The sequence below is a fragment of the Magallana gigas genome, chromosome 4 (genome assembly GCF_963853765.1).
Source record: "Magallana gigas chromosome 4, xbMagGiga1.1, whole genome shotgun sequence".
NCBI classification, from domain to species: Eukaryota; Metazoa; Mollusca; class Bivalvia; order Ostreida; family Ostreidae; genus Magallana; species Magallana gigas.
In genome coordinates, this window is record NC_088856.1 from 11,717,469 (window position 1) to 11,743,342 (window position 25,874).

At 35.9% G+C, this 25,874-nt stretch overlaps 2 protein-coding genes and 2 long non-coding RNA genes across 4 annotated transcripts; 2 read left to right on the forward strand and 2 right to left on the reverse strand.

Moving 5' to 3' along the window:
* The first annotated feature begins 861 nt into the window (after positions 1 to 861).
* Positions 862 to 7,052, forward strand: LOC105332213 (PHD finger protein 24). The gene is made up of 7 exons (XM_034450143.2): positions 862 to 1,196; positions 2,316 to 2,498; positions 2,846 to 2,924; positions 3,270 to 3,457; positions 3,794 to 3,945; positions 4,290 to 4,367; positions 6,323 to 7,052. The coding sequence occupies exons 1-7, from the start codon at positions 921 to 923 to the stop codon at positions 6,396 to 6,398; spliced, it is 1,032 nt and encodes a 343-aa protein (XP_034306034.2). The 5' UTR covers positions 862 to 920; the 3' UTR covers positions 6,399 to 7,052.
* Positions 6,546 to 10,502, reverse strand: LOC105332229 (thioredoxin-like protein 4B). The gene is made up of 3 exons (XM_034450144.2): positions 10,324 to 10,502; positions 9,240 to 9,391; positions 6,546 to 8,754 (listed from the first exon to the last, which is right to left on the reverse strand). Exons 1-3 carry the CDS (start codon positions 10,453 to 10,455, stop codon positions 8,589 to 8,591), a joined length of 450 nt encoding a protein of 149 aa, XP_034306035.2. The 5' UTR covers positions 10,456 to 10,502; the 3' UTR covers positions 6,546 to 8,588.
* Positions 10,503 to 17,399: 6,897 nt separating this feature from the next.
* LOC136274457 (uncharacterized) lies at positions 17,400 to 25,869 on the forward strand. Its single transcript, XR_010712808.1, has 2 exons — positions 17,400 to 17,539; positions 23,602 to 25,869. It is a non-coding gene; the product is annotated as an uncharacterized lncRNA (long non-coding RNA).
* LOC136274456 (uncharacterized) lies at positions 23,573 to 25,762 on the reverse strand. Its single transcript, XR_010712807.1, has 3 exons — positions 25,428 to 25,762; positions 23,812 to 25,081; positions 23,573 to 23,730 (listed from the first exon to the last, which is right to left on the reverse strand). It is a non-coding gene; the product is annotated as an uncharacterized lncRNA (long non-coding RNA).
* Positions 25,870 to 25,874: the final 5 nt, after the last annotated feature.

The following is a 25,874-nucleotide window of genomic DNA, read 5'->3' on the forward strand; positions in this document are numbered from 1 at the left end:
AATTGATTGGTCAAACGTTAACTTTCTGAAATTTTTATATATAATATATATTAAAATTGCGATCTCAATCTTAGAAAAAGAACAATCTAAATACGGAAGCTAAATGGGTTAAATACGCCTTATAAAGGAACTTCGCGATCAGTGCATCTCTATGTATAGTAAGACCTTTCGAAATATATTTCCATGCTGAACAAAAAAAACCCCCCACGTTACAAGTGCAGAAGGTTTACTAGTATTTACAATAGATATTTATTTAAACATAGGTTTTCTTATTATTAGTTGAATGAATGGTTCAGTGTCCTTGATCGGATTAATAAAGAGTAAGTAAGATTTAGATTATTTAATTTAGTATGGAATCCACACCTGTATTACATAACTATTTACACATCAGGTGTGAACAGTGTGGCCATTAAGTCGTTATCGGATTAAAAGGTTCAGACTTTAATCGGACCACTTCGGACACTATTATTTTAAAATATATTCCATGCAGAGATAAAGATGACTAAATCTATACAATACAGTTCTTCAATATGAACGTCCTGTGTTTAAAAACTGTTTACGATATCTGCACATTCTGCTATCCATCAAATGTTCATCTATATTTATGAATGATGTTACAGCCCCTATATAATTTAAGATTACTGGAATTATTCAACAAAGTGCGAAAAGATCGCAAAGGAATTAGAATCTTTTGTATTCCTAATCCCCTGACGTACCATTGACTGAATATAAAACCTTATAATTGTCTTGACTTCTACATAAGTAGATTGCAGGTCATTCAATTTCCTCTCGTAATTAAAAATAATATTCTGAACTACTTTTCTGACGAGTCACAAACTAAGAGGGTATATAAACCAACTTTGATACATTTGGTGGGTCAGAGTAACCTAACGTATGGTCATTAGCGTCTGAATTTCAGTATGGATGACGATGAAGTTTCAAGCTGGCATACCAAAGTCAAGCCAAAAGCCTTAGTTGTGGGCTCTATGATAAAATACTGTAAGGATAGACTGAAGGCGCGAGAGGAAATCAATGATTTTATCAGCGAAATGAAAGAAGACTTGCAGAAGACGTCCAAGGATCTCTCCGAGGAGAAGCCCGATGCGCGAGAATGGTATATCCGGAAGAAGTCTTGCGCAAGCTTCCTGTATATAAACCACAGGGACGTGGAACATTTGAATCAGATCAGTGAAGAGGTAACCATATTGTATAAATAAGACCAGTGAATAGGTAACCATATTGTATAAATCAGATCAGTGAAGAGGTAACCATATTGTATAAAGCAGATCAGTGAAGAGGTAACCATAATGTATAAACCAGATCAGTGAAGAGGTAACCATATTGTATAAACCAGATCAGTGAAGAGGTAGCCATATTGTATATACAAGATCAGTGAAGAGGTAACCATATTGTATAAACCAGATCAGTGAAGAGGTAACCATATTGTATAAACCAGATCAGTGAAGAGGTAACCATATTGTATAAACCGGATCAGTGAAGAGGTAACCATATTGTATAAACCAGATCAGTGAAGAGGTAACCATATTGTATGAATAAGACCAGTGAATAGGTAACCATATTGTATAAATCAGATCAGTGAAGAGGTAACCATATTGTATAAACCAGATCAGTGAATAGGTAACCATATTGTATAAATCAGATCAGTGAAGAGGTTACCATATTGTATAAACCGGATCAGTGAAGAGGTAACCATATTGTATAAAGCAGATCAGTGAAGAGGTAATATATTGTATAAACAAGATCAGTGAAGAGGTAACCATATTGTATAAACCAGATCAGTGAAGAGGTAACCATATTGTATAAACCAGATCAGTGAAGAGGTAACCATATTGTATAAATAAGACCAGTGAATAGGTAACCATATTGTATAAATCAGATCAGTGAAGAGGTAACCATATTGTATAAACCAGATCAGTGAAGAGGTAACCATATTGTATAAACCAGATCAGTGAAGAGGTAACCATATTGTATAAACCAGATCAGTGAAGAGGTAGCCATATTGTATAAACAAGATCAGTGAAGAGGTAACCATATTGTATAAACCAGATCAGTGAAGAGGTAACCATATTGTATAAACCAGATCAGTGAAGAGGTAACCATATTGTATAAATCAGATCAGTGAAGAAGAAACCATATTGTTTTAACCAGAACCAGATCATTAAAGAGTTAATCAGATTGTACAAAGACGTTACCAGTTAACAAAGACGTTACCAGTTTACAAAGACGCGTGACCAGTTATCAAAGACCCCAAAACTACATAAGGTAATAACATGACTGTTTATCCATGGTTACAGGAGCCAATAGCCTGCTCCGCCTGTAAGATGGAGTTCCGGGAGGTGGAGACGGAGTACCCCTGCCGCGTGTGTGACAGTGTGTTCCACAAAGACTGCGTGCTGGAAATGAAGGACATCCATCCGTCCCATATCGAGGCTGTGGAGAAAGCCAACACAAGCGTCGGATGGAGCTGCCCAGCTTGTGTAAGAATTTTTAAAAATTTGTATATCATGTATAGGAAACATTATCAAATATCTCAGACATAAAAAAAAAATGTAAGCGTAAAATATTCAATTTAGGTCATACAGGTGAGAAGTTGCCAAATATGTATATTTTTTTCCGAATGAAACGTAAAAATTAGTTATTACCTTTCAGTGATTTTAAATTGTAGATAAAAGGGTGTATTGTATGGAAAGGCCTTTTCTAACCTGTCCTATCTCTGTCTGTGTGACAGTTCGTATGTTTTACGTTTCCAAATTACTAATATATCAAAGTTAAGTAAAATGTGATTTATGAGCTCATAAATTGTTTTGTATTTACTGTTACATAGGACGACTTAGGCTTGCTATTAACAGAGGAAGAACTGCACGACATTATCGACACATTTGAAGAGGACATCAAACCTAAAGGTAACCTAAAATATTTGTATTTATGCCATTTAGAAGGATTAAAAATTATATCATTTCAGGACAGAAGTGGTCAATAAAACTTTTTTTTCGTTTCTATTTAATATATCGCCAACAAATAACATGATCTCAAGATGTTTTGTTGCATTTTACCCTAAAATCATTTTGATTTGTGTTGACCTAAACTTTTGAAGCCATATTTGATGCTATATTTTTCCAAGTAACATTTGTGCCCCAAAAAAAACATCCTTAATCGATGTTGAACTAAAGAGTGACTTTACCGATCTTCAAAATATTAAGCATTTCACACAAATTCAATTTCACTATAAATTAATTTTTCCCCCCCAGACGGTCAAATTTCACCAGGCGAATTCAAAAACTTCAAGAAAAAGCAATTGGGCCACCAATTGTCTGAGGAGGACCATGAACACTTGGATCTAGAGTTCCGATTGGCCGACAGGGATGGAAACGGGATCATTGATTGGTGGGAATTCCTAAACTACCAAGCGAAAGTGAAACTCGCCATGCGGGATCAGGTAGGGAGGAATACAGAATACTTACTAACAATACACCTTATCGTCATCAAAATGGAATAACCCATATACATGCATCATCATTATTATTATGTATTCATTGTTCACTTTCAATGTCGTTCTCTACCCAAGCTTCACCAAGAACATTAGACTACGGTACCGTTATATGAACCAAATCTTACGGGACAAAAAAAACATCAAGAGAAAGAGCGCAATGTAAAGAACTGATATTGCTAAGATGTTACTACACCAACTACAGATGTAGTTGTAGGTAATGACTCCTAAATACACCCCTCTACTTAAAATAATACAATTTCGATCTGCCTTTTTCCCTTACAGAGGCAGCTAGTAGACATTCTGACAGAGAAGGAGGTGCGGGTGGCGAAGCTCGCCTTTTCCCACATGGACGTCAACAAGGACGGTAAGGTGACGGAGCTAGAGGCCAAGAAGGCGTTCAGTGACTACTTCGGCCAAGTGAATATGAACGACAGGTAAAGAAAAAACACACTAGTCATGCGCGGTCCCAGATATTTTTCCCCAAGGGACGGGGTGGGGGGGGGGGGGGGGTTCGATCAGGGACGTTGATACGTTCCTGGTATGATGGATGTTTGCTAGTTGAGGGGGGGGGGGGGGGAGTGGAGGGTCTGAGACCTTTTTTCGGTAATTTTATTATAAGAAATTAAAAACATTGTATTTGAATTCTCTAGGGAAGGGGATTCCGAACCATCCCAAGAGATCTGCTGATTTAAATGATCTTTTTATTGAATTTTTTAATTCTTTCCAAATTTGCAGATTTTTTAAACATGTATCCCCCTTTTATGGCTTGTTCTTGCAGAAGAAGATGCAGTGTAATTGAGTCTTATGCGCGCCATGCTACAGCTCGCGCCATGGCCCTCGACATTAAAGACGCGGGGTGGGTAGACAGACACAGGCACGTAGCATCGTCTTCAAACGGGACAGATTAACCGAAATCTTGACAAGCAAAAAAAATCCATTTCATTTTTAGCTCACCTGAGCTGAAAGCTCAAGTGAGCTATTCTGATCACATTTTGTCTGTCGTCCGTCTGTCTGTCTGTCCGTCTGTCCGTAAACTTTTCACATTTTCAACATCTACTCAAGAACTACTGGGCCAATTTCAACCAAACTTGGCACAAATCATCCTTAGGCAACAGGGATTCAAAGTTGTAAAAATTAAGGGTCACACCCGTTTTCAAGGGGAGATAATTAGAAATTAATGAAAAATTTGGAGAATTTTTCAAAAATCTTCTCCTCAAGAACCAGAAAGCCAGGAAAGCCAAAACTTGTGTGGAAGCATCCTCAGGTAGTGTAGATTCAAAGTTGTGAAATTCATGACCCCCGGGGGTAGGGTGGGGCCACAATGGGGGGGGGTCGAAGTTTTACATAGGAATATATAGAGTAAATCTTTAAAAATCTTCTTCTCAGAAACTAATCAGCCTGGAAAGCTGAAACTTGTGTGGAAGCATCCTCAGGTAGTGTAGATTCAAAGTTGTGAAAATCATGGCCCCCGAGGGTAGGGTGGGGCCACAATGGGGGGTCGAAGTTTTACATAGGAATATATAGAGTAAATCTTTAAAAATCTTCTCAGAAACTAATCAGCCTGGAAAGCTGAAACTTGTGTGGAAGCATCCTCAGGTAGTGTAGATTCAAAGTTGTGAAATTCATGACCCCTGGATGTAGGGTGGGGCCACAATGGGGGGTCGAAGTTTTACATAGGAATATATAGAGTAAATCTTTAAAAATCTTCTTCTCAGAAACTAATAAGCCAGATGATTCTTTATAATTGTTAAGACTTTGGCTCCAGGACAATTCTTCGGCCTCACAAGAAGGTTCAGAGTTTGATGTAGCTTTATATCCCATATATAAACAATTGTTTAGGAGCTTTTTGAGATCTGCAATTCTCAACATGTGATATGACTATAAAATCATCCTGTTTGAAAAGGGACTAATGATTATAAACATAAGAATATCCAGGGGGAAAAATGGATTTTATTTATACAGGATCTACATGTATTATTGTACATTGTCCAGGTTGTTTGTATTATGAGTCCATTAAGCTGATTTTATCATACCTATTGCTCCTCAGGTGAGCGATGTGGCCCATGGGCCTCTTGTTTTGTCATTATCTCAATATTCAAAATGCTTATTCTTGAAAGGGGGAATAGTCCTTACTACCTAAAACTTCAAGTGTTGTTATGTCATTTTGTTCATTGACAGTTTAATTGTCTGTTGTGATACAAAATTGGGGGAGGAGAGAGAGCTCCTCCTCTCTCCCCCCCCCCCCCCCCCCCGGGTCACCTGATGCTACGTGCCTGTGGTATAATTACATGTATATAGCAAATCTATATATTTAATTCATATTGAATTCAATTTTTCAACGTAAATGTCACCTTGTACTCTGAAGTGTCCCGAATCTCCTGGAAACAGTTAATTTAAGGGGCATGGTCACGATTTTGGTCAAATTCAATTTTTCTGTTAAGAATTGCAAATGAAATTTGAGAGTTAGTCGCAGAGTTATTAGCAAGATACAGGGCTCACAATTCTTCGTCATGTAAACAAGGCTCGTGCCCTGTTTTTGTTTACGCAGGTTTAATATACTTAGTCTAGTAAAAAATCTTCAAGCTGATTTATGTCTATCTTCTTATTCGTTTTTAGTATAAATAAACAGTTCCAAACGTTTAACACGTTCATTTTAGGTCTAAAACTGGAATTTTCTCAACAAATGACACTCAAATTTTTGGTTGCCTATTACAAATGCCATACTGCAGCATTGTAAACATTAAAATTGGGAATTTTTTTTATCCAAATCGTGACCACGCCCCTTTTAATGTGCCGTTGTTTTGTTTGTAGTGCTGTAACCTGGCCAGAGTTTTTGAACGGACAAGCCAAGTTCATTATTGGAGTCCGTCCAAACCCTACTCAGTGAGGGGCGGATTACCACTACCTAGTGAGGGGGGGATTACCACTACCTAGTGAGGGGGGATTACCACTACCTAGTGAGGGGGGATTACCACTACCTAGTGAGGGGGGATTGCCATCAGAGGGAGGAACCGGAGATATTTATAAAAAAAAATTCAATGAGTACAATGTACTAGTAATCACGTGTGAAATATTTCCTAAAAGAAAACAGATGATATATGACACACTATACGAAAAAGGTTTGCGAAATCTCATTCCGCTCTACTGTGTCGACACGTGGTGGATAAAATATATTTTTTTAAACTCGGTGTATTTTTATTCAAACTGAAATTACAATTGGACAATAGCTATTTTCATACATATTCATTTTTAGCAAAAAAAAACCAAAAAACCCCAAAACCCCCTGCATATCCGATTGCCTGTCATTTTTTCATTTTTATATTCTTTGTAAATCTCTATGCAGTTATTGTTATAGATGAACAAGTGGATCATAATCTAAAAGAGCACATCATATTTTCAGTACTGATTATCTATTTCAAGATATTCTTGAGTTATTGTTTTTGCTGTCATCAGGTGAACTAACAGTACGGCTGCGAGGGACACCTCCATGTTATGATGTAGTTTCTTTTGAACTTTTGAAATAAACAATACATTCAACCATTATCTTGTAATATTTTTCCGTACCAATTTTGTTGTCTTATAAAAAGTTCAACATAATGTTATGGTTATAACGCCAGTTAGTTATCAGGGGCCGGGCCTTCAGATAGAGAATTTATTTAGGTGGCTCAGCAGTTCAATATATTATTAATGAGATCTATAGAGATCTTTTTTAAAATATGATTTCACAAAAAAGAGACCGATATCGGATTTCAGTTATTTTATAAGAATAATTTTGCATATTTTAAAAAAGACCAAAAAAACTAGTTTTGGCTGCAAACATAATATTACGTTGATTTTATACATAAAGTGGGTTTAATTTTAAGAAAATATTTGTTTTAGGTACCGGTAATTTTTTCGGAATGAAGGTGTAAATTAGATCAGAAATATATAACAGATTAAGGATAATTCATTGAAAAAAAGGAGTAAAGTCATGGGGTCTACACTAGATGATGGGGGATGAAAGGGGGTCCTGTCCTCAAGCACCTGTGTAAACGAATACAATTTAAATTACCATTAAAAAATGTTTAATTAAATAATTTTTTTTTTTACCAGAATATCTCTGGCATGTATTTATAGCTTACTATACTATACATCTACTGAGACCAAAGTTTAAGCTCTAAAATACCATATTTGTAGCCAAAAAACATTTTTTATCGTTTCTCTGGAAAAATATAGAAAAAAATTGACTTTTAAATACATTTCGGGGTAAAATGATGTACAATCTAAATATTGAAAATGGTCATGATATTTGAAATTCATTCATCGACATTGATATCTCAAAGCTATAACTGCCTCATGTACGGTAATCATATCAATATACACTGTACAACAGAAATGGAATACAAGAGTTCCAACAGAGAAATATATTTATATAATGATATCTTTAATACACAAAATGCATATTATCTTCGAAACAACTACCGGTAAATACAAGCAGGTACAGTACATGTAATTGTTGAAATTTTGTTCATATGCATAAGGTAAATAAGTTTTACACATTCATGCGCTGATCAGAAAAATTTTCTGGGGAGGGAGAGGGGGTCTGAGGGGTACCGGTGGGTAAATGAAGTTTGCCAAGGTGGTCCAAGGCATTTTTTAGGTAATTACACTATGTATATAATATTTAAGAAATTTGAGTTTTTAAGGATGGGAGACACCCCCCCCCCCCATGGCGCATGTCATACTCTGGTAAAAATACAACCTAGCATGCATTCATGTCCACGTGCTCACATACTAAAGCATAATCTGAGGACTTCAAGTCTCTAGTTTTAGTGCACTGTTTGTTGACTGATGTTTTGCTCAATAACCCAGTCCCAAGCTTAATTGAGCTATTTACCACATGCTTAATAAGCAAGCAAATATGACTCGCTTCAGAAGTCCTTCTATAGAGTACTTTTTTGGGGGGGCAGGTTACTGATATCACTTGTTTCAGATGTCCTTGTATATGAGTATGTATTTGGGTAGGTTACTGATACAACTCGCTTCAGATGCCTGTGCAAATTAGTATTTCGGTAGGTTGCTATTAACATCACTTGCTTCAGATATCCTTGTATATAAGTTCGTATTTTGGTACATTTGCTGGGTCAAGAGGACTAGTTACAATGACCTTGCCCTTCATTGCTCCTCTGTAAATAACTTCTACCACGTCGATCAAATCCTGCTTGTTCCGAAAACTTCCAACAAATTTGGTATGATCTGGTGTGCTGCAAAACATATTGGTAAACTTAATTATACAATAATCCTAATAATGATGTATGACATGCATCCTAATCACTTCTTGACTCTTCAGGGGAAAATGAACAAAAAATGTAAACAAAACTCTTTGGGTGACTGCTTTTTAAGTGTGTGAATCAACTGTGTCAAAGAGGTTTACCTGAATAAACCTCTTTACATTTCACATGTAGATGTTATGCATTAATGATTACAACATTGGTTTTGGGAAAAAAATATTAGATGGACCAAATGTATAATAATTAGCAAACATCCAGGATATCAAACTTGATAAGTTGGTTTGAAGTGTATTTTTTGGTATGAGAATGAAACTTAACAGCAATGCAATCATATCATATGAAGAATCAATTACTATACAGAATACATGCTGTAAGATCAGATATATTACATGTAACAGTATATTTGACTTTGAGAACTCTGTAAAAAAAAAAAACTAAATTACTTCAAAATGTCTTACCCCCAATCAACCTTGATGTGCTGAGCATTAAAGAAGAAGACCGTGGAGGGAATCAGGGTGATGTCAAAATACTTGGTATACACTGGAACCTTGTCGACGTCAACAATGAAGATCCGCGCCATGTTGGCCAGCTCTGCTGCACACTTGGCAAGCTAGAATAAACGGTTCATGACCAAAATTATCTACAATCTTTATTATCTTTTAAGAATTCATAAATTTATTTTCAAATGTCCCGTTCTTTGTTGTTATCTTTTGCAATTTTTGTCGATCTTGTAAATCAGTTTAAATTTGTTGTCAACTTGTCATGGGTTTCAGCAGGTGAAATTCATGTATGTGAGTGAAAGTTCGAGTGTACATGTATCTAATTTATAATGACTTTGCTTAAATTGGAACAATAACATTAAATAACAAATATTATTGTAAGTGTGACACAGAGCAAAAATCATTCATGTTTTGTAATAAGTGAGAACACAGGTGTCTGCAGTTTTTTTCAATTTGTTGTAAATAAATGAGAAAGATATTTTCAGATTGATGTTTTCATTTCAAGTTATTATGGTTCTAGCAAATATTCTTGACAGTGCTCCAAGATAAATCTCAGGAAAAGTTAACGAGACTAAAAAAATTGACTGGTGTCTCTTCAATGAGGCGACAAATGAGATTATCATCACCAATAATTACCCTTGATCTGGTCGGAAATATCTGATGTTTTCCTTGATTTTTTAATAATTCATTCATTTAAGAAATCTGGTAAACAAATAAGTCAACAACATTATTGTTCATCAGTGTGGTTATCAAAATGTGCAGTAAAATTATATTTAAGCTGTTTTATTGATTTTAATGTATGAAATGTATATTTATTTCAAAATAGAGCCAAGAATGCCGCTTCCATTTGGAGGCGGATAATTTTCAGTTTTCGTAGGCCTACTGGCGCCGGTTCTGACTTTTTCTTGGCATGTAAAATATCAAAATCATTTAAAAGGCCAGGAAAACATCAGATAATTCTGACTGCTCTTGGCCATGCCTTTACTACTGAAGACTGTTTGTCGGTATCAAATCATACTGTTAGCTTCCACTTGAATCTTACCAAATGATCCAGCTGTAAACATGTTGAGTCTTCATTCCTCCCAAATCTCAGTACCAACACAACATCAGTAGTCTTTGTTATAGCTCTGTCAATGTCCTCTTTTGTCTCGAGAGAGTCAAGAAGGTAACTCATATCAAACCGAAAGTAGAAACTATGTACTCGAACCCGATCTTTATTCCTTTCATAAAATGGATGAAAGGATACTGGATATGTAGATTTTAATGGAGTTGATGAAAAATGAGAAAGAAAATATTCGAATCTTGTGAAGATTCAGTACTCTTAAACTTTAAGAGTACTGAATGCTGGGCAGGACTAACGATCAAGTGTACATACATCGATAATATGTTTTACGGTGCGACCGTTGGGGCGAGCACAGCATGTGATCAAACAATGAATTATAATAAATTGATATAATAAAATTAACAACGTGAAATTTGAATGCAAAAAAATAAAACATACCTATTTTTCAGTAAATTTTCATTATTCATAGTTTATAACATTTGTTATAATTTATATGTAGAACAGTAGTTTAATCTCAGATACAATGTTGTTAAATTATAAAGATTTTAATATATAAATATTCATTGCACTGTATCTCCTCTTTTAAAGTGATTGTGATTGATTGATTGATTCCCCCTTTTTTTGCAGTAGACATTTTTTCTTAAACTTACATATAAAACTTGACTCATCATAGAGCTCCCCCCATGCTAATTTTTTTTTTATTTTTGTCAATTTATACATAGAAAATCGACTTACCATGGATTTGCCCCCTCTTAAAAAAAATTAATGTTTAATTTTTTTTTAATTTACGCTTAAAAATATTTGCTTATCATGTTAAAAGAACATGGTGTTGTCCCCCCCCCCCCCCCCCCCCGCCCCCGCATGTAATAAATGGAAGTGAAAATAAAGAAACCACTGAACTGCTAAAGAGCTGAAGGATTAGAATTTTCATGATTTTTTTTTCTTTTTGCTTGCAAAGATTTTTTGGATGAGGCTGCCATCCACCCACCCACCCCCTTTAAAAAAAGTCGCTGCTACGTATAACGTTACGTTTCAGGAAATTACCGTAATTATACTGAATAAAATAAATGTGAGCATTCATCCAAATTAGTGCAATTTACAACTGTTTCCTTTATCTGAAGAAATGTCCTTATTCGTCAGCAGTTCTTTAGCTTAGCCTTTGCAAGATTTTAAGACGATTTTGGTCATTTCAGCAGATTTACAATAACTTCAATTAGAGTAATTTCCCCTTATCAGTGCTTATTGTGACGTCAAAGCTGACGTTGGTTAAGTGTCGTCTTACTCTTTAAAACTCCCCTGAGAAATAAAAGTATGCGAAGTATACTGTTTTATTTACATAAAAAGCATGATGTTCTTAAAATTACACATCTTATAAGCTTTTCAAAGGTTTTACTTTGATTCTCGGGAGAACGTGATGTTGGAACGTGAGGTTGGAAACCATTGGTACTATGAATTGTGGGTCAAAATTTACTGACGCCGAAAAAATCTATCGGATCAATATGTGTAAACCTTTATGACGTCACTCGATTATTTTTGATTGAGAGTGTACTGAGGTGAACTTTAGAGGTAGCATTGACTGGATGTCGTATACATCGTTATTGTTTTTATAGCGAGCGCAGCGAGGCGGCGCGAAGCGCCGCTCGCGTAGCGAGCTCCATAGACAACGTGTACGAACGGAGGAAATTCGAGTTGAAATCTGCACATTGTTCAAAGAAAATTTTGTGGACCCGCGTGAAAACGTTCTACTATCCCAGTGATCCTTTGCGGTGCATAGCAACATGGTGGAATAGGAAGTGTTTCTACGGAAAATTCTTACCTCTACATCGCATACATCATTTTCATTTAACAATAAAAAATCCTTCTAAAACATTACAAAACAACACATACGCTTACGTAAAAAAAAACCCTGAACTTTTGCTGATATATGACGTCATTTCCTTCTCCGAATTTGTCGAAAACTGTCGAGCGCAAAAGAATGTTAACTATGACGTCACAAAGATCTCGCGTTTTAATTTCCCGCGATACATTTAGATGTGGATCAAACATATGTAGGCCTACTGGATCATGTAGGAAGTACTCAGTATCAGTGTTAACGGTGACTCTTTGGCTGATTAGTTTTGTTTTGATGATTTTTTTTTTTGCTTAGTAAATACACATGCAAGTTCCATGCTAAATTTATTGTCATATTGATCCAATCATATATGCATACGTTAGGTAGGTGACAAAAAATTATTAAGAAAAAAAAGTCTAATATGTTTTACGGTGCTACCGTTCTGGCGAGCGCAGCAAGAATTACACATACTGTACCTTGCATCATTGTCAAATTATACTTTTATTTACGGTAGGTATCAACGAACGTCAAAAATTTTTTGAGAGAGTATTGCTCTACAATAAGTATGCCAAATGTACTAATTTTAATGGTTATGATACATACAGCGCAACCCCCTACCCAGAAAGAGAGAGAGAGAGAGAGAGGGGAGAGAGAGAGAGAGAGAGCGAGCGAGCCCGGTACCTGTTTGTAGGTGTGTAATTTCCCACTTTTAAATTAAATGGTATGACTATATGCAATATCTACATAATTTTTTTACCTTTTTGTTTTTTTTTTTATTTTATTCCTTTTTAATTAGTTCAAAATGTCCTATTGTTTATTTCCTCCCTACTCATATACTTACCTGCCTACTGCACGGTACATGCATGCACAATTACTTTAAAAATGGATCGATATGACAGTAAAGTATGCCTCTTGCTAGTATATATATATAAAATCTCTATATTAAAAAAAGATTAAAAACAAATCATATGTTAATGAGGCAGGTATCGCAGACTATACTGAAATAGCCAGTACACTCATTACAGATGTTTGATCCACCTCTAAATTTATCGCGGGAAATATAGCGCGAGTGCATTGTGACGTCATCCATGACTTTGTTCGTCTTTGTTTACATTTGTCAACTCAATACGAAGGTATGGAAGCATGTAACAAATCTTTTGAGTCTCGCCAAAGCATATGCGGTACTCAAAACGTGTCTTCAAACATTAAGTCGCCGTAAATTACGAGTTAAAAGTCGGCCGTTTTTGGCATAGCACCACGGGTGTATAAACATTAGAGAGCATTATGGGACGTAGACAAAAAATTTTGTTTGATGAACTGTAGGTTTAGCTCGTTCATTTTCCCGCGCACACTGGTTCTTAGAGCTCGCTTCGCTAGCCGGCGCTGCGCGCCGGCGAGCTGCGCTCGCTATTATATAACCATTATTAGATTTACGTGCAGCCACGTCATTTTGTAATGAATAGATAAAAGAGAAGAATTAAACTGTTAAAATATCTACCAGTACATGTATTTGTTATATATTTGCATATGTGGTCAAATAATATTGGATATCACACACTAAGAAAGGGGTGAGGGCACATTGTCTACAACGCTTATATAGCGTACAAAAATTAAAAAGATTTAAAACAAAATTAATGTCACAGAGGAAAATAATTAAAACACAGGTTACAACAAGGAACAAAATGAGAAATAACAGACAAAATTTATTTTTTACTGATTTTAATGATCATTATTAAAAGGTAAAGAAAAGATAAAACATAATTGTATCTACATAAAAAAAAAACGGCGTTGTGTTTATCAAAATATTTTAGTACAATGTAAGTCTGTTTAACATTTTATTAATGCTCAGTGGTAGTTTGTTTTTAAGTGTATAAGACTAGGAAGGGGCCATTGCGGTGGTAAAAGTTTTCGCAAAGCCAAAGTTTTTTGGTTAGGGCAAGTTCACGGGTTGGATTTAACAATGATGACAGATGTGTGGTTCCTTCTGCGCTCGCCCCAACGGTCACACCGTAAAACATATTATTGTCTTGCTGATAATGATTCTCGTGAGAGTGTGAAGTGATAAAAATTGCCATGATTACAGGGAACTACTGGGACGATTAAAACTTTGCATTACTGGTCCGATTTACTGACGCCAAAAAAATCCGTTGAATGAATGTGCAACTAGTCCGAATTTTCTATTCACACACGCCTTGCCGGTAGAGCTCGCTTCGCGCAGGCGCTGCGCGCCGGCGAGCTGCGCTCGCTATTAATGTGGATTAAAGTACATTATAATTGAGATACTTTCATCGGTTTAGAATTTTCAAATTTTACAATTGAATATACATTATGTATTTAACATTACAACAAAAACAGCTTTCAAAAATATTTTGAGAGGTAAAAATTGTAAAACCCCAGCGGGATTCGAACTCATGACTTACAGATTCGTAGTACACCCTCTTATCCTCTTACCCACTGCGCTACGCTGTTAGCTGACAATTTTGGGAGATAAACTACTCAGTATATGAATACACTTGGTTTGATTGTTTATTTCGATAAACAATACGTCACAACATGGAAGTGTCCCATACCACCTTAAACTTATACCGTGGTGTTCATTTTAAGCAAGATATTCTGAGTTTTGATCTAAAGTTGAGCAATGATTGGATTCCCTCCATCTTTAATGTAAACAAATTTGAAAGATGGTTATTTAATTTTAACTCAGTCGGTACTATGCGAGTTCAAGCTGAAACACTTGGTGTTTATTTCATACGTTTTCCGAACTGAAAATGGCTTGATTTAAAAAACTGCAATCCTATGCTCGACACACTAGGAGTTCAAACTTGAAACATTCGTTTTATAATACGATACTTGTACAATTTTGCACATCCTATTAATGGGTTGACATTAGAAAAATCATTTTAGAGACAAAACACGTCGGTATTCGAGAAAAGGGCCGGGGATATTGACTTGTCTGAAACTAAAATGTTGATTTTTTTCTGAGCTTGCATTAGATCTCTAGTGCAAAAATATGAACAATGCAAGTTGACGACGAGCTTGCTAATCGCTTTTCAGGACTTTCAATACTTTGATCGCGTTTGCAGTAGGATTAAATCGGTTATGATGAGATACCAGGACGTCGGATGCATATTCCCCTGAATATGACAGGAACCTGAAAACACGGCGCAGATTGTCTGTCTCTAGAGCTGGCAAACATTATCTCACAATGATGATGTATTTGCTACGACGCTTTATTTTCGGGTTGAAAAGGAACATTCATTAGGGGGACTTTTTCTCAACAAATGATTGTAGAGATGATACCAATGAACCCCCTTTATATTTTTTCAGATTTTTAAATCTCCAAAATATGTCTGTAGCAGCGCAGCTCGACAGCTGTTCTGAGTCATTAAAAAAGCATTATCCTGTTCTTGTAATGTATGCATACTTTTCAAACAAAATGGCATGTAGGACTTCACATTTATTGCTTTTATATCTTTTGCCAACACTTGTGGCCAGTTTAGGGCAGAAAAGGTCAGTTCAAGAAATATTTACATTCTTATCCTCAAATGTACAAGATGGCCGCACATCCCCCATAAACTGATAAATGATATTACGATGAACCAGTTCCTTGAATGGCGCTACATGTAGCTGGTCATGAATTCCCTTCTTTCAAAATTGAGGGGTGGGGGTGGGGATCCGCTCTTACCTTGGGGTGTTACAATGTCCGTCTATCGTAAAAAAAAATATTGATAAGATACATTGCGTTCATGTATATATGAAGAGGTAGATTCAGTTGACGATACACGTGTATGTAAATATTCAAAATTGTAAATAACTTAATGAATTCGGGGGGTTGGGGTGTAACATACGTTACATTATGTTGAAACAAAGCCATTTCTAAATTTCACATCATTAAAGAACATTTACCAATGATGTGTGATGTGTTCCTTCCCCCCATAGCTAGCCCCCCCCCCCATCCGCCCGGAAAATATGGCTATAAAGAAACCCCTTCCCTCCGAAAATTGCTGCACTACATAGGCCCAGTCACCCACCCACCTACCCGCTCTCTGCTGTCTGTATAGATGGAATTCCTTTCATAGACAGATAAGCCCCACGAATGCATTGCATGTAGCATAGGTGGGGCGGGGGTAGGGGCTATATTATAATAGTACAGCAGACCACGCCCACTTTTCATTCCCGTGATGTTTATGGCGGACATAAACAATTCATACCTTGCAATATCTGGGTAGATATTACTAAATCATTAAAAACGATGTTTATCTCCCCTTAGAAACTACCAGGCCAATCTTTTAAAAAGGACTCTGAAAAATCGACTCCACTTTCCTACATCCGAAAGTATTCAAACTGTTTCGGTTTATAGATTTATGTTAACTTTCATATTATTAGTCCCCTACCGGTTTCACCGGAGGGGACTATAGCTTTTCTCTGCGTCCGTCAGTCCGTCTGTTCGTCCGTCCGTCCGTCCGTCTGTCTGTCCCACTTCAGTTTTCCACACTTTTTTTCTTTATGCATTTGAGGAATAATATGAAACTTGCTGAACAGCTTCGAAATGTCAAACTACAGATCAAGTTTACACTTTTGTAGCGTCTGATTGACATATTTTCGAGAAAATTAATTTTTTATATTCCAATTTTTTCCTCTGTTCTTTTATCTCTGATTAAAGCATGACACCTCGTTTACAATAGCTCTGAAATAGTTGTGTGCTTGGAAGCTTTCATAGAATAATACAAACCGGTAGGGGACGTGTATTGCTTATGCAATACTCTCAGAATGCTTGTTTGTCATAACATTTACCAAGACTCATAGTCGCTTCATAATAATAACCGAAGAAAATTAAACGATTTGCCCCCAAATGACAATCTAAAATGTTCACAAATTAACGTTAACAGTTTTCTAGCAAATCGCATCAAAACGTAACGCCATGCAATAAATACTTCAGCTTAACAGTATAACTTACCTTTCTTTAATCAGATCACGTTAAAACTACTCACAATATTGTATTGAATCGTACTTTAATATTAAATAAAACAGACAAGAAACGTGTATTTGATTCTCAATTCTTTGTTCTTTCACTGTTTAGCGAACAATAAAATATTTCTTGAAAACAACAAATGAAATCTAAAAACGCCCCCTATTAGTATAACAGCAACAACATACATTGTAGACTCTGAAAAAAAATTAGGAAAAGAAGAATTTTGGTCTCACTTCCGTTCGGTATTGTGGTATTTACGTCGGGCTCGGTGCCACTTAACAATAGAAATCAATTAAACTGAACACTAATCAGCGCCTTTATTCCCTTGTCCTGGAGACGTTCACACGTATTTCTAGGATTGAGGACCTGGGCCATCTACTGCTGACCTTTTGGTAAGCTTTAGTATAGATATATATAGTCACAAATATAACATTGGCGACGAGGATAAAAATTAGGTCACTGAAATTTACAATATTCACTTTAGTTACGTATTTTCCCGTACTTTCCCATTTTGGCGCTAAATTCAAAAATACAACACAAAGATCGTTTTTTTTTTTCTCGTTCTTTATTAGGATTTTTTCGTTTATTAAATATAGTTTGACGGTTGTTTACACAACAAGTTAAACTAATCATTTCATTTTTCTTTTTGGTCCCTCAATTTTTTTCCCTCTTTCATGTTTTCAAAGTTCTGTGTTCTTTAACAATGGGCACAATACATCTCCAAACTGCTTCAGAATTTGAATTATCGAAATTACCGATAACTCACCATGACGTTGACGACATTATTAAGGTTAGAAAAAATTGTGCAACAGTTGAACCTAATGTGTTAGGTAAATACACAAACATCCCAAAAAGGAAATGGTTAGAGTGGGAGAGAAATGGATTAGTTTCTTTTGGTTCAGGGGATTTATTAGATTCAGATGGTCAGGGTGACAGGTGTGAGAAAGCACTGAATGTGAAATTAGAGAGACAAGGGGCAGAACTTCAGCTAGAGAGAGAGAGAAGATTGAAAGCAGAGCACGAGTTAGAAGAACATTTGAAACAAAAGAAACTGTTAGATGCGATTCCATCAGATGGAATTTACACCCCAAGATTAGGCACATTCAAAGACAAAATTGCATCAACACAACAAATGGATCATGCAAATACAAGGGGAAGAAAAACATATAGACACACGAGACATTATAGTTCTTCAGATTCAGATCAATCATCCTCAAGGTCTTCATCTAGCAGTATTAGTTCAGACAGTGACATGCGTGAACCCAAACACAGAAGACACAAACACAAAAGTCGCAGCCCAACATCAAAAATGAGTACATTTAGTGGGGATGGAAAAATTAGTTGGGACACTTTTATCACACAATTTGAGAGATTGGCCGAGAGGCATGAATGGGGAAAGAGGAAAAAATCAGACAAATTATTGAGTTGTTTAGAGGGGTTGGCATTGGAATATGTGTGTAAACTAAAGTTAGATAAGTATAGAGACATCAAAAAAGAAATGAGCAGAAGATTCAACACCAAAGACAATCCGATTTCTGCCAGAAGGAAACTTCAGTACATCAGACAACATGAGGATGAAAGGTTACAAGAGTTTGCACAGAGGGTTCACTTTATCACAATCGATGGATATAGTGAATCGGGTAGAAAAGCAATAGACCAAATTTCTACAGAAAGTTTTTTGAGGGGTTGTAGAGATAAAGAGGCCGCTAGGTCGGTGATGGAAAAAAATCCAAAAAATATTCATGAAGCCTTAGATCTAATTAAAGCATCAATTGCAAATCAACAGGCAGTGTACGGTAGTAGCAAGGCATACTATCATAGACAAGTCTCTTTTGCCCCATCAGAACAACACACCGACACTGATCATGGTGAAAACAAATTTTCAATTCAACAGAAAAAAATTGAACAGTTAGAAGAAAAAATTACAAAATTAACAGATATGGTGTTTTGCATGAAAGAAACAATAGATGAAAGGTTGCCAGTGAATAGGTTTTCAAACAATACACAGCAATTTCAATCAAGGCCCAGATCACCTAGTCCTTACAGATTCTATGACAGGCAAAACGCACAGAACACTAAACCATATCAATCTTTCAGCAGGTCATTGTCTCCTCTCAGATCAAATCCACGATCTCCTGCTGGTAGTCCATTTAGATCAACTACTAACAAACCTCAGGGCCCTACAAACTCTCCAAAAATGGTACAAGATTTAAACTCTGTCCAACCAGCCTAGCTGACCGTAGACTGGTTACCGAAGACATAGGTCAGGATCCTAGAATTAACCTTAACGATAACTCTAAAGGTTTAACCTTGGAGATTCCCATTGTTGTTCAGGGTCATCAAACTACAGCAGTTGTTGACACAGCAGCTATGATGACCTTGGTCAACAAGAAGGTCTTTCCAGGTAACAACTCTTTTGATATTACACCACAAGAGATTTCTTTGAAGGGTTTAGGACAGCAAAATGTTACTGGGCAGCTATTCAAAAATGTTGAGTGTCAAATAGGATTGCATTCTTATACACTAGATATGTGTGTAGTGGACATGAAAGATTCTGTCATTCTAGGGTTAGATTTTCTTGAAGCTCACAAGTGTATTGTTGATCTTAGGAGAAATTTAGTAGAAATTGGAAATGACAAAATAACAGCGAGTCTCAAACACATGACTAAAGAATCTGTTACAATATCAAGGGTCACAGTTCAGAGCAAAAGTATTATTCCAGCAAATTCTGTAGGTTTTGTCAGTTGCTCTTTAAAAACCCCTATAGATACCAAGTACATAGTAGAACCTTTAGAATCATCCAACTTTTTATGCTCATCAGTTCTTGGTCAGGGTGATACTGTGAAACTCAAAATTGTAAATGACTCAAACAAAAGTGTTAAATTCAAGGTAGGACAACACGTTGGAAATGCAGAATCAGTAGAAATACAGTTAAATCAGTTAGATTCTGACATTGCCATTAACAAAGTATCTGTTGAAAACAATGCACCACCAAATCAAACACTTCCTAATCATTTACAAGAACTTTATGACAGGTCAAGTGAGGGGTTGGATCAAGATGAGTCTCAGATGCTATTTCAATTGTTATCAGATTTTTCAGATATTTTTTCTACTGGCGAAATGGATCTGGGTTGTTTGAAAGGTGTTAAACATCATATAAACACAGGGAATGCTACCCCAGTAAAACAAAAGTTCAGGAGAACACCATTGGGTTTTCAAGACCAAGAAAAAGAACACTTACAAAAACTGTTAGACACAGGGGTTATAACACCATCATCATCTGAATGGGCCTCTGCTCCAGTTTTAGTTAAGAAAAAAGATGGCAGTGTTAGATATTGTATAGACTTTAGAGATTTGAATTCCAGAACTGTCAAAGACTGCTATCCCCTACCCCTGATTGCTGACTGTATGGATGTTTTGTATGGCACAACATTTTTTAGCACATTAGATCTAGCTATGGGGTATTATCAAATAGAAATAGATGAGAACAGTAGAAATAAAACTGCATTTTTGACAAAGTATGGGTTGTTTGAGCACCAGAGAATGGCTTTTGGTTTGTGCAATGCCCCAGCAACATTTCAGAGGGCTATGGGTTTAGTTCTGAGAGGTATGGACTGGGAAGAACTATTAGTGTACTTGGATGACATTATTGTATTAGGCAAAACATTTTCAGAATCTTTGGAAAACCTTCGAAAAGCATTTCAGAGATTTAGAGAATACAATCTTAAATTAAAGCCAAAAAAGTGTTGTCTTTTTCGAAGAGAAGTAGAATTTCTCGGGAGAATTATCAATTCCGAAGGTGTACACATTTCCCCAGATAAGATCGAAACTATTAAGAACTGGCCCATTCCCCAAGACAAGAAACAGGTTCAAGCTTTTCTGGGTTTTGCAAATTATCACAGGGACCACATTAAAGGCTTTGCAAACATTGCAATACCCCTGTATGATTTACTTCAAAAGAAGACCAAATTTGTATGGGCCCAAGAACAACAATATGCTTTTGACTGTTTAAAACAAACCCTCATCAATCCAGAGTGTCTTAAATTTCCATCTCCAGACGGTACTTTTCTACTGGATACTGATGCTTCAAATCATTCTATTGGGGCTGTTTTATATCAGATCAATAATGGTAAAGAAGAAGTTATTAGCTATGCTAGTCACGCCCTTCTTAAAGAACAGAGAAAATATTGTACCACAAGAAAAGAGTTGTTAGCCGTGGTCAAATTTTGTAGACATTTTCGCCATTATCTATTAGGAAAACCTTTTTTGATTAGGACAGATCATCACAGTCTCACTTGGCTGATGAGATTTAGACATATAGAGGGTCAATTAGCAAGGTGGCTAGAAGAACTATCTTCCTATGATTTTCAGATTAAACACCGGTCTGGATCTTCTCATGTAAATGCAGATGCCCTCTCTAGAATTCCAGAAACTCTTTCAGAGTGTGCATGTTATGATGCTGGAAATTCTCTAGAAAATCTTCCTTGTCTGGGTTGCCACTATTGTACACGGGCTCACCACCAATGGTCTAGGTTTCAGCTTGATGTTGATGATGTAATCCCTCTTTCCATTAAGTCTGAACACAATAAAACACCTACAATATTAAGAACACAGTTAAATTCAAACAATCAACAACAACATGTAGGTTGTAATTGGTGTGACACTTTTCAAAATTTAGCTCAACTTCAGAAAGATGATGCAAATATTGAACCAGTTATTCATTGGCTTAAAAATCAAGTAGATCCATCTGATCTTGAAATCAGGTTAACAAGCCCCGAAACAAAAGCTTTGTGGTTGTGCAAAGATAGGCTTCTCATTCAAGACAATGTTTTACATTACGAATGGCTGAAACACCCAGATACAATTCTATGTCTTGTAGTTCCAACATCTCTAAGACAAGAAGTGCTGAATCTTTGTCATAATGTTAAATCTGCAGGTCATTTAGGCATTGAAAAAACATTAGCAAATTTAAAATCAGCTTCTTACTGGCCAAATATGACCGTAGAATGTTATGATTATGTAAAATCTTGCTCAGTATGTAACCTAAATAAAAAACCTACTAAAACTGCTAGGGCTCCTTTGAAATCTTTTCAGGCAGGGTATCCCATGGAAAGAGTACATCTTGACATCTTAGGTCCATTTCCTCCTAGCGAATCTGGAAACATATATGTTTTGGTAATAGTAGATCAGTTTTCCAAATGGATTGAGTTAGTTCCTATTCCAGAGCAAAATGCAGAACAAATTGCAAAAATGTTCTTAGAACACCTCATTGTTACTTTTGGTTGTCCACTAGAAATTTTTACTGATCAGGGTAGGCAATTTGAATCAAAATTGTTCAAATCATTGTGTGAGACATTAGAAATTGTAAAGAAGAGAACAACTCCATATCACCCTAGTTCTAATGGGCAAGTTGAAAGGTATAATAGGACTATTGTTCAAATGATTCGCTGTTTTATAGAGAATAAAGACAGACAGTGGGACAAATATCTTCCTCTTTTAGCCATGGCTCTTCGAGCAACTATACATAAACAAACAGGCTTTACCCCAAATCGGTTGATGTTAGGTAGAGAGGTGATACGTCCTTTGAACATTATGACTGGTGCTCACGATCAGATTTTGAAGACTGCTGAACCATCCTGTTGGGTACAAGAATTGGAAAAACATCTGTCTGAAGCTCATGAAATCTGTAGAACAAATCTCAAGTCTGCCCAACTTCGGCAAAAGAAAAATTATGATTTAAGAGTTTTAGAAAACAGTTATCAAATTGGTGATGTAGTTTTACTGTTTAATTCTGCCACCAAAGTTGGACAGTCAAGCAAATTGAAATCCCCATGGAAAGGACCTTATTTGGTAGTAGATTCAAAACCCCCTCTATATACGATTCAAAATAAAAAAGGAAAGCAAACTGTACACCATGATCGAATCAAAATTTCAAAAGGCCCCATTCCATTTGCTCTCAGACAGATGCGTAACCAATTATTTCTTCCCAATGAAGAACAGGATGAGGTTGCCATTGATTGCTCAAGCAACATTCCTTGCACTTCTATAGATAATGCATCCCTCATTTCGGTACCCTGCAAAACAGATGACACTTCACATAATGCACCAGGGGTATACCAAACAAGAAGGGGGAGAAATGTCAGAGTGCCAGGATACTTGAAAGATTATTGTAGTTAAATCTTTCATTATTGTATTTTTTATGCTGATAAGTACTTTTAAGCAAGACTGGTTTGTTATGAAAATTATGTAGATATTTGATAAGGTTGAAATCTTAAAATCTGTTGAAAGAAGTTTACACTTTATTCACAGATTTAAGCATTTCTGAATATGTAAATACATGTATATATTTTGAGAAATAATAATTTTGGACAGTGATCTGTTGACTACAGCATAAAGTATTCAACAGATATATTTTTTCCCATTATTATAAAGATTACTTTTCTTGCGTATACAGATGTCAACATCATAATGGCTTCCACTGAGGGTCTTCTTGATCTCGTGTTTGATGAGATGAATTTTAAGCCTGATTACAGTCCGGATTCTGATGATGAAGAAAAGGAAAATGTGCCAGTTGTAAACATTTCTAAAAAGAAAAAGAAACAATGTACTTTATGCAAATTTCAAGCTTCTGTTATGAAGAGACACATTATCTTAATGCATTTACCTTGGTTTCTTTACCCGCTCACTGCATGTTGGGATTGTCAAGTACAACTTTCCACACCTTGTAAGCTTTTTCAGGAGCATATTAATGTTCACACTGTCAATCAAAAACATTTTGATAATGAACAATTTTTGAAATGGTGTTTCCTTATACTAGGGTTTCTGCACACAATTTCACAATTCCTTGAGGTTCCATTTGGCAGTTTACTCTCTTTCGTACAGCAAAAGAAAGAACTGCATCCTTCACCAAGTAAAGAACCATCATTTACCTATGTTGAAACCTGTCTCTTCCAAGAATTTTGCAAAACAGTAGGTTATCAAGATATTCCAACTACTTTTACTGTTAACCCTCCGAACCACATTATTTCCTTATTACACTGGAAGTTGATTAGCAATATTCTAAAATTGTTCAGCAAAGATCAGCAATCAAAACTTTCATTAGTAAAATCAATGACAGATATATCTGGGAAAGAGTTCAAAGAAATTCCCTCAAGCGTATCTATTACAGATGTAGTAGTGGACTCCCATTTTCATCTTGATCAGTTGTGCAAGAGAAACCATGTATTGAATTTTCAAGTTTTGGCTGATTATTTTCACAAAAGCATTCATGTTTTAGATTTTGTTATAGCAAACTATGTTTTTCCCTTTTCTTGGAAGTTGTGGCAACAACAAGTTAACTTGAATCCTAAAATTTTTGTTACGTTTGGGATTCATCCTCATCTTGTTGACAGAAATTGGGGTCACTTCTGGAACGACTTGATTCATCTTGTATCCTCTAATTCTTGTGTAGCCATCGGAGAAGTAGGAATCGATCTTACTTCAAAATGTTCCATACATAGCAACTGTCATAATGAAACATGTAGTCAAAGAATTCGCCATCAGCAAATACAGTTTTTTCAGGAGTGTGTTCTACTTTCGAAAAATGTTCAAAAACCTTTAGTAATACACTGTCGTGATTCAGGGAATGGGGAGGCAGCCAATATTGCTTTGAATGTTCTTAAAGATTCTGATGCTCTGCAACTACAAATTCATCGCCACTGTTTTTCAGGAACCATTGAAGAACTGACCCTATGGATTGATAAATTGCCAAATGTAAAGTTTGGCATTACTTCTAAACATTTAACTGCTAATACTTTGAAGAAAATTCCCTTGAACAAACTTCTTTTGGAATCAGATAGTCCGTATTTATCTCCCCATGGACCTTGGTATATTTCATCTTTGGCTACACAAGTATCGAAGATTTTGAACATTCCGCCAACCGTTCTGATCAACATCTGCAACAAAAATGCTAGGGAAGTTTACAATGTATAAAGTACAGAATATTTATTTACCTGTGCGTTTTTATATCTCTTGATTTTATGCCTCCAATATACTATGATGTTTACACATCTTAGTATCATTTTTATGCCGTTCATATGAGTAGTATCGAGAGATAGACAGATTTAAATTAGTATGCATCTATAGCTTCATTTGTCTATAGACTTCATTAATTGTCATATAAAAATAATGGCAGTGTCTTATCGAGATGTTTACACATCTTTTTGGCACTGTGCATTACAATGTACATAAATGTAAGTTATTTATATAGCTTTATTGAATATAATGTTTTTTCTTACTTACTTTTGGTATATCGTTGATAATCCACGCGTACCATGCGTACAGACGACAATTGATGTATTTTTCAACCTCCTTTTGTGAAGAGTTCATTTTGGATAACTCATACCATAATTTATTCGTATATATATAATAATTTTTCCTACATGATTGGGGGGAATGTGGTATTTACGTCGGGCTCGGTGCCACTTAACAATAGAAATCAATTAAACTGAACACTAATCAGCGCCTTTATTCCCTTGTCCTGGAGACGTTCACACGTATTTCTAGGATTGAGGACCTGGGCCATCTACTGCTGACCTTTTGGTAAGCTTTAGTATAGATATATATAGTCACAAATATAACAGGTATGTAAGAAAGACGGAGGTAAACAATGTATCTCGATTATTTCTCTAAAATATTGACAAATTGATTATTTTAAAATAAATAATAATTTATAAAAAAAAAATACAT

Bases quoted from the DNA above. Each gene is read 5' to 3' on its own strand.
- LOC105332213 (XM_034450143.2), top strand. From the start codon at position 921: ATGGATGACGATGAAGTTTCAAGCTGGCATACCAAAGTCAAGCCAAAA. The intron at 2,499-2,845 runs GTAAGAATTTTT...ACTGTTACATAG, and splicing joins GATGGAGCTGCCCAGCTTGT to GACGACTTAGGCTTGCTATT. The intron at 3,458-3,793 runs GTAGGGAGGAAT...TTTCCCTTACAG, and splicing joins AACTCGCCATGCGGGATCAG to AGGCAGCTAGTAGACATTCT.
- LOC105332229 (XM_034450144.2), bottom strand. From the start codon at position 10,455: ATGAGTTACCTTCTTGACTCTCTCGAGACAAAAGAGGACATTGACAGA. The intron at 9,392-10,323 runs GTAAGATTCAAG...CGTTTATTCTAG, and splicing joins GTTTACAGCTGGATCATTTG to CTTGCCAAGTGTGCAGCAGA. The intron at 8,755-9,239 runs GTAAGACATTTT...TATGTTTTGCAG, and splicing joins CACATCAAGGTTGATTGGGG to CACACCAGATCATACCAAAT.